This window comes from Mixophyes fleayi, chromosome 4 (assembly GCF_038048845.1).
Source record: "Mixophyes fleayi isolate aMixFle1 chromosome 4, aMixFle1.hap1, whole genome shotgun sequence".
NCBI lineage: Eukaryota > Metazoa > Chordata > Amphibia > Anura > Limnodynastidae > Mixophyes > Mixophyes fleayi.
In genome coordinates, this window is record NC_134405.1 from 56,633,395 (window position 1) to 56,649,549 (window position 16,155).

A 16,155-nucleotide genomic window follows, 5' to 3' on the forward strand; every position below is an offset into this window, starting at 1 on the left:
GCAGTACTAAAAGTTAACTAGTTAGGTGCCAACTCCCCAAGCTCCCTCCACAACCCATGGTAAGCAGTGTCCCCCAGACTGGATGAAAGAGAAAGAGGGTTTAATGTGAAGCATTGCCCTGTAGAAATGAAATAAAAAAGGCAGGGGCACAGCACAGCAACCCCAATTCACACACCCAACAAGCATAAGTGATAGCGAGCAAGAACACCTCCTTCCATGTGCCGTAACGGAGATCACCTGACTCCAATGGCTCAAAAGGCTCCTTAGTAAGAGCCCGGAGCACCAAATTACGATCCCAAGGCTCTACAGGATTCACAAAGGGGGGTGAGCATGTAGAATCCCCTGTAGGAAAGTCAGCAAATCCTTCATAACTGTCAACTTACGTTGGAAAGAGATAAATCAAAACCCAGGTCAACAACCCTAAAAGAACACCCTACTCCAAAGGGCACTTACAAAAACCTTAGGAAGGGGCATAGTAGGGGGGGCTCTCCTCTTAACACTTTGAGATTTAAAATGCCCTTGCTCCAAGTCCACCTACTAAATATTTTGTCAGTGTCCCCCAAAGGCACGAAAGAGAAGGGGTGTGGGCACCCCCTTCTGAAGTAAGTGCACCCATAAACAAATTTAAAAATCTAACCTGACAAAAAAAACTACAATAAATACAGGGGATAAACCCTGAAGGTTACTGACTCCCAGCAGAACAAAATAGGAGAGCGAATGAACAATGGAGTACGCCTATTGCAGCGAATTAGATTTGAGGTGAAGCAATCATAAGATCAGCAAGGGATTACCACAAACACATATACTAATAGTAGACAATTGATTTATCATACATCATATAATAATATTGACATGCCTAGTTCTCTATCTAAGGCAAACCCTTAGGTTTCTGGAATGCTAGTGACAGAAAATGTTGCAAAAGCCTAGTGCTAAATTTCACAATAATATTCTAAAATTAAAGTAATATCATTTCATATAATATTTTCTACATACTACCACGGAAAAATTGCAGTTATGTTTATAATATCAAAACAACAGTGGATTTAGCCGACGGCTGTGATAACCTGAAAATACATGTTTTACATGTTTTTCAGATTAAAACCAACTCTTTGTATTTCACTTCCTTGTACAACAAAACTTTTCCCTAAATACTCAACTCTTTCAGCAAGTTTATCAAATTCCTCAAAAATCTTCTTAATCTCCAAATGTTATTATACCTGATTACCACCCATCCACACAGTTTATGCGAAACTTACATTTATATCCTCTTATTACTCAGTCTTGTTTTATTACTATGTTCATTACCAATTGTAAAGCACTGTGGGGTATGCTGGCCTTATATAAATAACATTAATAAAAAAATAACAAAAATCTTCCTCAAAAGGACATCACACAAAGACACGAACTTACATGATGTCCAACACAGAATCATTACGGATAATTTTATGAGTGATGTCTGCTATGAGAAATAGACCGCCGTCTGTCCTGTGTATACTGGCTGCAAATCCTGGCCACACCTGCAGTCTGAAAAAACACATTATGTTAGGGAAAAAACAAAACACAATAATAATATGGAGATAAAACGAAAAATAGAACCGTAATTGTCACAGATTCTTACTCATAGCAGTGTAACTCCCGCATATCATATCATTCTGTCAGTGTCACTAGTGGCCAGACAATAATACAGGGTTTTCAACCTAGCACCAGCTCACCTGTATTGCTGCAGCACTGTGGCACTTGTGGGGTCATAAAAATTTCTTCCAACCAGTTTCATATCAAGAATTTTCATCACTCTAGAAAGGAAAGCAAATTATTACCTACAAGAAAGCCACAGCCATATTAACAATCATGCAGAAGGGAAGCTGGGAATGGCGTGTACATATTTCAACAGCAAACTGGCTTTGGCACCACCCACAAATGCAATGGCTTTCTACAAAAAACTTGTGTGTATTGTACAGTACATGAGCACATTATTCACATCTGATCTTCTAGAGCCCTCACCACTTTGTGTCATTTAGCCTATGTGTGTCTATAAGTAAGGCATGTGGGTTCTAAAGGAAATTGATGTCTTGTAAGGGAAGCCTCCATACAGCTTTACAAACACTAACAGAAAATGGTCTTCTGAAGGATAAACCCTAATACCAGCATTATAACTAGGAAGGATCGCGCTCTCTATAATGTTTAGACAAGAGCTGCACCAGCTGAGGGTATCCCTCCCTCCAGAAACAGTACTAAAATAAAACAATTAGCTGAGCGCTCATTGACTAGGGTATTCTATCTATTAATATAGGATAATGCCCATGCGACCATGAATTATAAGTGACACAATTTAATGACATAAAACAAGATACAAAAATTGTCAGAATTCCCTAAAAGGGGTAAAAACACAATCAAAAGCACACATTAACAGCAACCGTTAGGTCTAGACTGAGGATATGTGGAATTACATGAAGGACATTAAAAGGGATAAAAACAATACATTTCAAAGATAAACAATATGTTGTGTCCGTTAAAAAAGAGAGAGAGCCTCCAGAAAGTCTCATAGATGAGACTAATTAAGTCATACCAATAATCAGTCCAAAATGGGTTAATAAAAACTATGCAGACCGGACCCGTTATTTTCCAAGTGCAGGACAAGGGTCTAGAGTATGTCCTCCTCAATAAGTGTCCAAAGGGTATACAATGTAAAAATAAAACGATGATCCGTATTGTGGAATCAGAGAAAGTATACTTGCTGTTATAGTCTCTTTGAGGTCTAGCCGCGCGGCGGGGAGGATAATCAACCTCCTCGTGGTGTATATTGCAGGGGTGCAGACTAAACGTCTGTTTGGAATGCCAAGGTAGGTGTCGCTAGTGCTGACGTCGAAAAGGGGCGTGTCCCAACGCGTTTCGTCCTGTCCGGACTTTCTCAAGGGTTTGGTGTATGATTGTGATGAGCTCTTTCCTTCTTTCCATCAGGACTTATACTTTACACTCCTCTCTGTCATTATTGGCAGGTGACACTTCTACTCTTAATTGCACATTTTAGAACTGTCCCGTAAAGGCACTCCATGCCAACTTTGGGGGCTTACAGGTCCGGGTAGATATGTATATGCTAGTTACTCTGTCCTCTGTAATTATAGAAGAAGTGCAGAGTCAGGTTGGAGCAGATGTAGCTTATGGCTGGATCTCTTCAGATGTTGTTCAACTGTATTTTCTAAACACTTTGTGATAAAACATTTGCACAGTCACAGTGCAGAAAACACAAATTGTTTTGTGTTTTCTGCACTGTGACTGTGCAAATGTTTTATCACAAAGTGTTTAGAAAATACAGTTGAACAACATCTGAAGAGATCCAGCCATAAGCTACATCTGCTCCAACCTGACTCTGCACTTCTTCTATAATTACAGAGGACAGAGTAACTAGCATATACATATCTACCCGGACCTGTAAGCCCCCAAAGTTGGCATGGAGTGCCTTTACGGGACAGTTCTAAAATGTGCAATTAAGAGTAGAAGTGTCACCTGCCAATAATGACAGAGAGGAGTGTAAAGTATAAGTCCTGATGGAAAGAAGGAAAGAGCTCATCACAATCATACACCAAACCCTTGAGAAAGTCCGGACAGGACGAAACGCGTTGGGACACGCCCCTTTTCGACGTCAGCACTAGCGACACCTACCTTGGCATTCCAAACAGACGTTTAGTCTGCACCCCTGCAATATACACCACAAGGAGGTTGATTATCCTCCCCGCCGCGCGGCTAGACCTCAAAGAGACTATAACAGCAAGTATACTTTCTCTGATTCCACAATACGGATCATCGTTTTATTTTTACATTATATACCCTTTGGACACTTATTGAGGAGGACATACTCTAGACCCTTGTCCTGCACTTGGAAAATAACGGGTCCGGTCTGCATAGTTTTTATTAACCCATTTTGGACTGATTATTGGTATGACTTAATTAGTCTCATCTATGAGACTTTCTGGAGGCTCTCTCTCTTTTTTAACGGACACAACATATTGTTTATCTTTGAAATGTATTGTTTTTATCCCTTTTAATGTCCTTCATGTAATTCCACATATCCTCAGTCTAGACCTAACGGTTGCTGTTAATGTGTGCTTTTGATTGTGTTTTTACCCCTTTTAGGGAACTCTGACAATTTTTGTATCTTGTTTTATGTCATTAAATTGTGTCACTTATAATTCATGGTCGCATGGGCATTATCCTATATTAATAGAAAGAATACCCTAGTCAATGAGCGCTCAGCTAATTGTTTTATTCTAATACCAGCATTCATTCCATATGAAATTAGGCAAATACAATAGGACTTTAGAGCTTACCATACATCAGAAGCAGAAGGTGAGCAAGAAGGCAATCATTATTATAAAACAAGTATACAAATGACTCCAGCTACCCCAAATGAGCACATGAAAATATAAATCCTTACCGTCTGATAACCACATTATAGAATGGAATGCAAAGGTCTGAACTGGGTTCCAGTATCTTGGTCATTTGTATGGTGATACTTATTTTCTGTCCATCGGTCTTGCGCTCACTCTCTAGATCCACAGTCTACAGACAAAAGTACTAAAATAGTATAGTATTTTTGTGTTGAACTTTGGGTATTATTATTATCTCACATTATGCTCTTAGAGTTTTAATTGGAACTTTATTAATATTGAAGTTAATGTTTCATATATTTTACAGTAACTTTATGTATAGGGAGAGCAGAGAGCTGCAGCAGCTGACAATTTACTGAACACATTCCTGCTACCTGTGGAAGCTTGATAGGGAGGTATAGAATGGAGCCATCAAATGCTGTCACTTGTCCCGTCACTGAGCGATGGTCTTTCATCATTCCAAAGCGCATGTTGCGACACTCCACATTAGGCCTGTGCACAAAGGGTAGACAACATTAGCAACAGAAAATGTAAACAATAAAACCAAAGGGGATTATTTTCAACACTAATCCAAGCAGTTTAGTAATTTGAAGTGTAACTTCCATTGAAAACTAGTCCCCTCCCCCCATGTCCTGATCAGCTATAAAGTAATGCACAGGGGCTGTATTTACTAATTATATATATATATATATATATATATATATATATATATATATATATATATATATATACATATACACACACACACATTCCACCTGACAAAGTTGTTGGACAACGAAACACGTAGAGGACCCGGGGTGCAGTACATGTGAGAACTGCTGGTTATTGATCACTAATGTCACCGTGATGATTTGTTTATATGTTTTATTATCTGAGAGATTTCTGGTATGTTTAAAACTATGTGTGTTTTTAACCATTAAACTATGATAATGCACTATAGAAGCGCCCCTGTCTGCTTAATCCTTTTATATATATATATATATATATATATATATATATATATATATATATATATATATATATATATACACATACACACACATATATACACATATACATACACACACACACACACCGATCAGCCACGACATTAAAACCACTGAGAAGTGACGTGGATAACACTGATTATCTCATTGCAATGGCACCTGTCAAGGGATGGGATATATTAAGTAGCAAGAGAACAGTCAATTCTTGAAATTGATATCTAGGAAGTAGGAAAAATGGACAAGTGTAAGGATCTGAGCGACTTTGACAAGGGCCAAACTATGATGGCAATAAAACAGCAGGTCTTGTGGTGTGTTCCCGATATGGAGAAGTGGTCCAGTGGAAGGACAATGAATGGGGGACAGGGTCATGGGATAGAGTAAAGGGATAGAGTTTTTAATGTAGTGCACACACAGTCCAATGGGTTACATGTTAATGGTAAACTGTTTGACTGTTATGATTTAAAACAACCTTATTACATTTTATTTAAAAACTAATTAAATAACATCAGTGAAATAAGAGTGATTTCTGTCTCGTGAAAATTAAACGTGACAATAAAATCACTAAATACACTGACATTAATACTATATTGTTCCAGTTCTTACTATTCAATGGGGCGCGCTTTAACTTGTAGGTCTAAGATCTTTAATTTTCATCTGATGGAGTTTTTCAACTTTATAATATAATAGATATATATTTTTATTTATATTAAGCAATCCGTCTTCCAGTTTACATATAGTGGATCCTATGTTCTATATGAAAATCTAATGCTAATATTGTCATCTTGAGCTCAAGCCTTATTTATTCATCCAATCAATATGGAATACACATTATTATGTATGTAGTTTTATATGTACCTACGTGAGAAGGTTTTTTGAATACATTACGCTCATCTGCTTTTAGTTTTTTAATTTGTGGGTTTTTTTACTCTGGAATGTTTACGGAACAAGGTCCAATACAACTTTTCTAATTGATTAAATGTTTTATTGTTTTACTTTTGCAATATGATTTTTATTAACACGGAAATGGGTTATTGATGATTCAAGCAATTTCACAGCGCTCTTTATTAATTTATTGTGACGGATAAACAGGTCTGAGCCATAGAGGCCACACCTAGCAATTTACAGGACTTAAAGGATCTGCTGCTAATGTCTTGGTGCCATATACCACCGGACACCTTTAGCGGTCTTGTGGAGTCCATGCCTCGATGGGGCAGAGCTGTTTTGGTGGCACTAGGAGGACCTACACAATATTAGGCAGGTGGTTTTAATGTTGTGGCTGATTATATATATATATATATATTTATTTATTTATACTCTATCTAAACATAATATATTAGTTGATTACACAGGCATGGAAACAACAGATGCTCACGTGAATGTGACATGATACTGGTAAACAGCTTCATTCTTGCAGTGGATCTTAATAAAATTCAGGCCAAGGGGGGTGAAGCTTCCTTTGGAGCCCTGTTTAACTAATGGTTCCCTGTAAAAATAAATGATAAAAAAAAAATCAATTGGGAGGTTAAATGACCACAAACAGACATTCGTGCTAGTTTAAAAAATTCCTTTCCTTATAGGAACATTTATAAAATTGATAAAATCGTACAGCAAATCCACAATTGAGTAAGTGATTGAAAATACCACAAAAAACCTGCACTATGGAAGATATCTGTGGAGCCACTTTAACTCCATCACAAGAATCTAGCTTATTGTTTTATAGCAATTCAAAACAAGAAGGAAGGTGTGGAAACTGTTCCATCTCATACACCTTTGGATATTGTTGACCGGCATTTTACTAATTTTTGTGGATTAAATTATCAGTGAACTTTTGTAAGGCACTGTTCAATAAATAAAGGCATTTAAATTGTCAAAAAAACGGAGGCTATAGTTTGTTAGCATCTTTGGTCCGTAACACTGTGTAGGACTCAACAATCCAGACACAACATTTCTACAATGAAGGTTTGCAAACCTTTTAAATATTTTCAGTTGGAGATTTACCTCCCTTCTAACATGACAACCTTCCAAAGATGCTTCATTCCTTCTTAAACAAACCAATCTTCACCCTTAACCTATGATTTGGTTCCACATTCCTGTTTTGGTTCTCTTTTGATGGTATTTTAGACAAATATATTTCAATTTTATTAGGATTACATAGGGATATAAAGCATCTGAGCCAAGAAAAATATAGATTTCTTTTTACACTTGACTAATATCCTTTTCTCAATAAGTTCCTTGGCAGGACACTGGACTGTAGAGTAGAGGCTAGAAAGCTGGTACGACACTAAGTAAACTCATTGCCCTTTACACTAACTAAATCAGTTTTGTACCAAAGTCACAAAATATATATAACCCCCAGACCTCCAAACCTGGCAAATTCAACTAAAGGAAATACCAAAAGACTTTCTGAACATATACAAAGGGTGGAAATCAGATCGGTGTACACCAATGAACATGACGAGAAAAGAGTTTTATGGAATTACAATACAATAAATGGACTTGCTTATGTTATTGGGGACACAGCACTGGAAGGATGTCCTAAACTAGTCACTCCAACCAGGGTGTTGAAGTAACACAAGTTTCCATAAGGCATGTGAACAGTTCAAAAGTATAGTAGGGCTTTACGAATTAAACTTGTAAACACTGGCGTTGTCAAATTAACCTTAAAGGCATGATTGTCTACAGACATGCAGTACTCTATGTGGTTTCTAACCAAGACTTGTTATTAAAACTATTAGTTTTAATTTATAAGTCTCTGCAAAGGGTCCACAGTACCGTAGATAGGGTTAACTGATTGTCTAAATGTCATTAAGAGAAAAACACTTTCGGCTGTGATCCCAGGCAGGTTGTGCACAGGCATTCAATCTAGCAGCATGGAAGCATGAACTTGCAATGGAAACAGCAAAAGAGGATATTTTACTCTCTGTAAAATCCATTTCTCTGAGTCCATTGGGGGACACTGCGAACATGGGCTATAGTAGGTGAACTTGGAGCAAGGGCACTTTAAATCTCAAATTGTTGAGAGAATAGCTCCTCCATTACTATGCCACTCCCATCTGGAGCAATGCTCAGATTTTTTTTGTAACAAAGCCCAGAAGAGAGGGCCTAACAAGTCGTAAAGAGAAAACAGCAGGAACTGAAACATTCAACAACCTAACAGCCGGAGCAAAAGGAGGGTGCACAGTGTCCCCCAATACTCAGAGAAATGGATTTTACAGTGAGTAAAAGATCCTCTTTTCTCTTTCCTGCCATTAGGGGACACTGTGACCATGGGGACATTCCTAACCTGCCCCTAAGGGTGGGATTGCTCTGATACAGCTAGGCGTAAAGAATTGCACCCAAAGATATCATACCGAGATGCAAAGCCCTGCAACCTGTAGAAATTGGATAAGGCATGGATAGACGACCATGCTCAGTCGAAGCACTATGACGTGCCGCCCAGGAAGCACCCATAGCCCTAGTAGAATGGGCCTTCAAGCCAACCAGCACCAGTCTAGCCCCAATGAATACCAAATAAATAGTGGCTATAATGCAGCAAGGGATAGATTGCTTAGACGCCAGAAAACACCACTTTTGCACTTCACATAGATTGTAAAGTTAGTTTTACGAACAGAAGCAGTACAGTCCACATAGCACCTGTGGGCCCCAACCACATCCAAAAGCTGCAAAGACACATCAGAAGTCTAGGACAATTTGGCTAACCTGTGACATTCCAGGTGTTGTGAAAATACAAGTCCCAGCATACACTTCCAGCAATAAGCTGCTATATATTGGCAAAGCATGCTGGGATTTGTAACACCTGGAGTGTCACAAGTTAGCCAACACTGGTCTAGGACCTAGGAAAAAATCTAATGACAATCTCCTGGTTTAAGAAAAAATTTAAGACCGTCTTTGGCACAAAACAGGGGTTTATTGTGAAGCACTCCCCTGTCAGTATGAAACAAGAAGAAGGGGGGTACAGCAAAGACCCACCAACTCAGACACCCAGAAAAGATAGCAAAAACATAACGGATATCAATTGAATCCAAATGCTCAAAGGGCTTGCTAGTAAGGGCCCTGAGCACCAAAACCAAATTAAGATCACATGGCTCTGCAGGGTGTACAAAGTGGTCTGAGCATGTACAACCGCTAGTATGAAGGTCTACACATCCTTCAGTACTCAAAACTTGTGCTGGAAGTAAACCAAGAGTGCCAAAACCTGCAGTTTTAAAAAAAGAAAGACAGAAACCCTTATCAAAACCCATGTGTAGGAAAGATAGCAAGTTGGAAAGAAGAAAGCAGAAAGATTGAAAACTGTGACCTTCACACCACTAAATATAAGCTTTCCATGCATGGTAGTAATTCACAAAAATATAAGTTTTCTGTGTCCTATTAATAGTCTGCAAAAGCTTATGCTAGAAACCACCGACTCAATGAATCAAGTTTTCAGTAGTCATACCGTCAAAGCCAGACGACCTAAAGAGTGGCATCGAAGAAAGCCTTGGACTAGAAGATCTGGACGTAGAGGCTACCAGCAAGGTGGGCTTACGGCTATCCCTAGGATGTCTGATAACACATTATGTGGGGCTAATTCCAGAGCCACAAAAAAGGCGCCTAGCTGTTCTTATTTTATTTTCTTGAAAAGCCACTGGAGCATGGGAACTGAAGGAAACAGATATACCAGACAAAATCTCCATGAAAACCATGTACCTCGCCTTGGAATATCTGGACTTTGCACAGGAAAGAGGGACAATGAATTGCACAGCTTCTAACACAGTCACCATGATTCCTAGCATTCTCTTGCAACGGAGAATGGACAGGACACCCCCCGTTTGTCCAGGAGGATCCTGGTCTTGTTCAGAACTAAAATAACTTTGACATTCTGGAGAAACACCTTCTGATGTACTGTGTTGATGTTGAGGCCAAGAAACCTCATCCGTTGTGCTGGAATCAAGGAAAGCTTGGGGAGATTGAGGATCCATCCGTGTGTTGTCAGAAAATGAAGTCAGCTAAATCTGCTGTAATGATGGCGTGAAAAGGCAGGAGACCTGGCATGATGGCCAAACGCATAGTGAAAACCCTTGAGGCAGTAGCTATGCCAAAGGGTAAAGCCCAGAACTGATAACATGCATCGCGGACTGCAAAGCTTAGTAGCCACTGATGTTCCTCCCATATGGGGAAATGGAGGTAGGCATCTTTAATGACTAGGGATGCAAGGAACTTTTTTACCATGTCTGCAATCACTGACCGTTCTGAAATTCAAGATTGGATAAAGCGATCCGTCCGGTTTTGGGACCAGAAAGAGGTTGGGAGAAAAACCACAAAGCTATTTTCTGAGTTGGAACAAAATAACCACTCAAAAAGTCAGAAGATTCCAGATAGCCTCCCTCAGTACCTGTGAGGAAACCAGTTTGATAACACCTTAACCTTTATCAAGGTTGCAAAACCTTGATAAAGATCTATGTTAAGATCAAAACACGTTGGTAATTGTTAGGCATTTGGTGGACTGCCTCCTGACCACTTTTCTCCTGGAACGATCATACATACAGGACTGGATGTGACACAACTGGACTTTATATTTTGTTACATGCTGAAAGGAAAACGGAAAAAAACAAAAAAAAAGAAGAGAATGAATCTATATTGAAGTCGACCTTTACCTACTCATTAATGTAAGCACAATACCATGAGGGGCTACAAGATTCATTATTTATCTTTAAATCCACAAAGTTATGAAACTGTCCTTTGTATAAAGTATCTTTTAGGACTTAACCTGAATTCACTTCACTACATATGATATGTTTTCTTTTGCATGTGGAATCATTATGTGTAACCATGGCGAAAGATTATGAATGATAAAGAAGAACAACTGTCTGGATTTAGGTTGTATAAAGTTTATGTTCATATAGACACCATTTGTACCCTGTTTGATAGAATAGTTAGCACTAATTAACGAACCTGTGTTATTGTATTTGGCTCTGGTTGCTGCTGTGTTTGTTGAAGCGCCCTGGAATATCTCTTTTTCTGATGTACTTTTTATAGCCCTGTGTCTGTTCCCCAGCTCACCAGAGTACAAATGCAGTGTCTAACTACATGTGGATAAGGGGACATTGTAGCTCATTGTAAATCTGTATATTGTTTATTGTTGATATTGCAGTGAAGCTGTTATTCATTGTTCTTAAAGTGAAGCCAGGTGGATTTTGGGTAAGGATCAAATTCCAGGACAAAGGTGAGGGGCTGACTGCTATCCTATAGTTGGAGGCGGGGAAGGCCAATTAATATCTATTGTCCTCCATAGGACAGGGCCAGACATTCTGTCAGGGGCACAGCAGGAGAGCTACTGTGGAAGGACAGCTCATCTCCACTCCCCCTCCAACCCCCTGATCCAGCACCCACCAATGTTAAAGAGGGAGAGAGCCAGTGGTTGCCCGGGGAGGGGAAAGCACTGTGGAAATTTGACCCTGGATATAAGGAACCACTCGAAAGGAGGAGGGATGTTCATTCTGTGGATTATTTCTTGGAAGGTGCAAGGTGGCTGGTGTTGAGTTGCCATTCTCTACCAGTGGACTACATATGCAGCTGAAACAGATCCATGGGGTTTGGATTCTGCAATTCAGGACAGCCAGGTGAATAACTTCTTAAGCTAGTGGGGTAAGGGACATATAATGTGGTAAACCTACCTGGCATTTATTTACTGTCTGTATATAATATTCCAGTGATTGCTTTGGTTACAATAAATGTATTGTTATACTTTCTAACTGCATTTGAGTGACTTAAGGAACCTTAGGAGGTACTGGGTAGGCTTCCCTGGGTGGCCAACCAGTTTAAAGTGTGTAGATTTGGGCCAGATAAATCTGGAATCCCCACAGCGCCATTCGTCTGAGTCTGCAGAAGGACAGACTCATGGTGAAGAATCTGCGGTGAGGGAATTTTGCAAAGTCTATGACATAGCCACTTGTTACTACCCCCTCTTAACCCAGGCAACTGAAGTTGTGGCCCGCAATTGATTCATAAACTGCAGCAGAAGTGTCAGCACCAGAATGCTGTGGTGGGTTGTCCCATCTTGCAGAGACTGTCTCTGGATTGGGTGCCCCGCCTATGGCAGTTCCCTTTCCCTATGGGAATCTCCCCTAGAAGAAGAAAACTGCCTGCTGGCGGTGGCCGCTCCTCACCCACTTGTTGTGCTTAGTACTGCTGACAGGTAAAGTGGAGTTCTTAATTCCTCTGATAACCTGAATATGTTCCAGCTATGAACCAAAAAATAGTAACAACACCAAACAGCAAACACTCTAGTGTACTTTTAGGGTCTGTATCAGCTGATCAAGAGCACAGCCACAAAGAGCACTTGGCCAGTATTATATGTTCAGAGAGATTGGAGGCAAACGAAAACGCATCCAAAGATGTCTGATCTAAAAAGTCAGAAGTTTCCCAAATAGGCCAACTGTCACGGGCACTAGGAGTTCTACCCAGGATTCACCAGATGATAACGCTTACCAGAGGGGCGGGGTTTACCCAGCGATCCTCTGGGTAGTAGGGTGAATAGTAGGAACATAACAGCAGATAGGAGTCAGCGACTTGCAGCTATTATGGTAGGAAAGTCAGCGACTTGAAACTATTATGGAGAGGCCGGTGTCAACCAGGAAGAGCAGAACGGACGTGAACAGGTGAAGGAAGGTAACGGGAGAGTCAGTGGTCTGCGGATAGCAAGTTGTACCACTGCTGTGATGAGAAGACTTGTCCAGGTGCAGGTAGGTAGCGGAGGAGTCAGTGGTCTGCGGATAGCAAGTTGTACCACTGCTATGATGAGAAGACTTGTTCCTAGGTGCAGGTAGGTAGCGGGAGCATCAGTGGTCTGCGGATAGCAAGTTGTACCACTGCGAGGAGGTGAGGACTTGTCCAGGTGCAGGTAGGTGGAGTAATGATAAGAGTCTATGGCTGTATGTGTACAGCTGGAGGGCAAAGGTGCTTGTCCAAACAGATATGCAGAGTAACCACTAATAGTCTATAGCGGGTATGTATACCGCTGCTGAGTAGAGAGGCTTGTCCAAAGCGGATATGCAGGATGACAGCTGATAGTCAATAACAAGTATGCATACCGCTGCTGAGTAGAGAAGCTTGTTCAAACAGATATGCAGCGTAACAGCTAATAGTCTATAGCGGGTATGTAGAACGCTGCTGAGTAGAGAAGCTTGTCCAAAGCGGATATGCAGGATAACAGCAGGAGAGCTAGGAGACTGTAGCGGGTATGGGAACCGCAGATGAGCAGAGCAGGTAATCCAGCAGGCAGTTGGAGACATGGCCAGGAGAACTAGGAGTCAGTAGCGGGTATGGGAACCGCTGGTGAGCAGAGCAGGTAATCCAGCAGGAAACTGAAGACACGAGCAGGAGAACTAGGAGTCAGTAGCGGGTATGGGAACCGCCGGTGGGCAGAGCAGGTAATCCAGCAGGAAACTGAAGATACGAGCAGGGCACAGGAAACACCTTCAGAGACTCACAGGGAGTGAGACTCAAGATCAGGCAACGATACAATGGCCACAGGTGCCTTAAATAGGGAGAGGTGATTGATCCACCAATGAGGTTAAAAGCAAGGTCATAAGAGTTCAGGGATCCTGCACATGCGCAGTCCATCAAATGGCGGACGGCCGCGGCTCAGGACAGGCGCCGGCAGGTAGGAGAGAGAACCACGCACAAGCGCAGAGGCACTCACGGTCCGGTGAGTGACACCAACATTAGCAAATCATCTCTAGGCTGATTCTCTTGCAGGCCCTTAGCTTATTTTGCCGCCAATGATTGAATGTCCTTATTTACCAATGCTGTAGACATGTTTGGACTAAACAAACTTCCTGCCACCAAATATACCGATCTAAGAAGAAAGTCACATTTTATCTGTAGCATCCCGGAGTGAAACTCCACTGTGCACAGGAATAGTGGTGCTTCTGATTAGGAGGGCAATGGGAGGATCTACTTTGAGAGAAAAGTTATTTAAATTTCTCTGGCATCTGGACTTCCTCTAAGACTTCTCCCAAGCCCCTGAAACCAACTCTAAGAGCTGAGGAGACGGCGGGAAACAGACCATCTGTTTCTTCTGCCTGTCTTTAAAAAGGGAGAAACCAGAAGAATCTAAAACTCCCGGTTCTGCAAATTCAAAAGTTTGCCTCCCCCAGGACTAAGTCATCCACACTCTGTGATTTGGAGGTATCCTCTACACATTTCACTGTTGTCCCATGAGGTGGGCGAAAAAAGGTGTTCCAATCAGGAAGAAGCCCTAACAAAACTCTGGACGGACTCGACTAGTCTTAACATCAGACCAACCTCAGCCTGGGAAGCCAAAACTGTGGTCGTTACAGGTTGTGAAGGAGGAATGTGTGGTACATTTAGAGAATGAGGAGAGTCACCTACAGTACCACTCTGGATTGAGAGCATTACCCGAGTGAGATCGGTCATGGATGTCACCAGTGACTTAGCCCTAGCTGGTTTCTCCACAGCCACCGATGCAGTCGCAGGCAACCGCTGATCACAGAACTCCGCCTCACATGTTGCACACAGGGCATTTGGGTCAGACTGTCCACAAGAAAATTTAGCATTATATGTGGCACAAGTATAATGTTATACAGACTTTTCAGCGGACCTTTTAGTCTTGGAAGCCCCTTTCTCAGCTACGGCAGTCAAATTAAAACACCCAAACACCAAAGAAGGAAGAGAAAAGAAAAATTTTAGTAAACGAACAAACTGTATTGAATTCAGACAAACTGATCGCATACAGTTGTATTAATAATATAAATACATAGATAACAGCTCACACACACTACAAACACTAAACAACATTAACAGGGTAGAAGTATGATAAAAACAAAACCAATAGCTTTACAGCCCATACCATTTAACAGCTATCAATGAGGGAGTAAAATAGGAGATAACAACATAGTGCCTAGAAATGGTATCTCCATTGAGGAAGCCCACCAAAAAGGAGGAGGAGAAAACACCCCTATTCATATTATCTAATGTCACTCACAAGAAGTGCTGTCTCTTACCCCAGCTGTACTCTATGTCACAGAGATCTGTTGTGGCTGCCATCCCCAGGCCGAGGTGTTCTCTTCAGAAGAATTGCTCATTGCCAAGAAGGACGTTTAAATCGGTAAAGTCCTTCCTCCCTGTGCAGGGCCACGGCTGTGAAGTACAAACTGTCCGCACAGTGAGTTTGTGCTGCCGCTACTCCAATTGTTAGGAGTTCTTATCTCCTCTGCTTGTGATGAAGGGGAGGGGATGGCTGCAAGAGTGCTAGAGATGAGAGGAGCTACAAGGCTACTCACCTCAGCACAAGGACTTAGAGTGGAGGAAGCCAACAGGCCATTCACTCCTTCAAAGCATCCTTGAGCCCAAATAAAACGTAATCAATAAAAGAAAAAAAAAAAAGTCAAAACACAGGGCGGCAGCCCTAAAACAATGCCTTATTCCAAATGACACTTAAACACAACTAAGGATGGCTCCAGGAAAGAGGGGAATTGTAGAGAAGGAACTATCCAATCAACAGATTGAGATTTAAAGTACCCTTACACCAATTTCACCTACTATACCCCATGGTCTCAGTATAACCCAAAGGCATTAAAGAAAAAATAGGATACTATCACTGCAAGTTACATTCTCCCTGGAGTTGGACTAGTTACAACTGTCTTGTGCCAAACATGAAAGCATTTTAAGATATTACAATAAAACAATTTTCCTTGCTTATCTATACAGAAGCAACTCTGAAATAGCATTCTATGCTATCTACAAATTCACATTCCTTCATTTCTACGCATTGAGACAGTTAA

General features: G+C 40.9%; 1 protein-coding gene across 1 annotated transcript in view; it reads right to left on the reverse strand.

Moving 5' to 3' along the window:
* The window catches only part of PIWIL2 (piwi like RNA-mediated gene silencing 2), a 208,612-nt gene that overhangs the window by 117,974 nt on the left and 74,483 nt on the right, over window positions 1-16,155 (reverse strand). The window contains exons 6-10 of the mRNA XM_075207127.1: window positions 6,744-6,854; window positions 4,760-4,877; window positions 4,433-4,557; window positions 1,713-1,793; window positions 1,411-1,524 (exon numbers count right to left, since the gene is read on the reverse strand). Of these exons, the coding sequence (XP_075063228.1) occupies window positions 1,411-1,524; window positions 1,713-1,793; window positions 4,433-4,557; window positions 4,760-4,877; window positions 6,744-6,854 (549 nt within the window). The remainder of the gene's footprint in view (window positions 1-1,410; window positions 1,525-1,712; window positions 1,794-4,432; window positions 4,558-4,759; window positions 4,878-6,743; window positions 6,855-16,155) is intronic.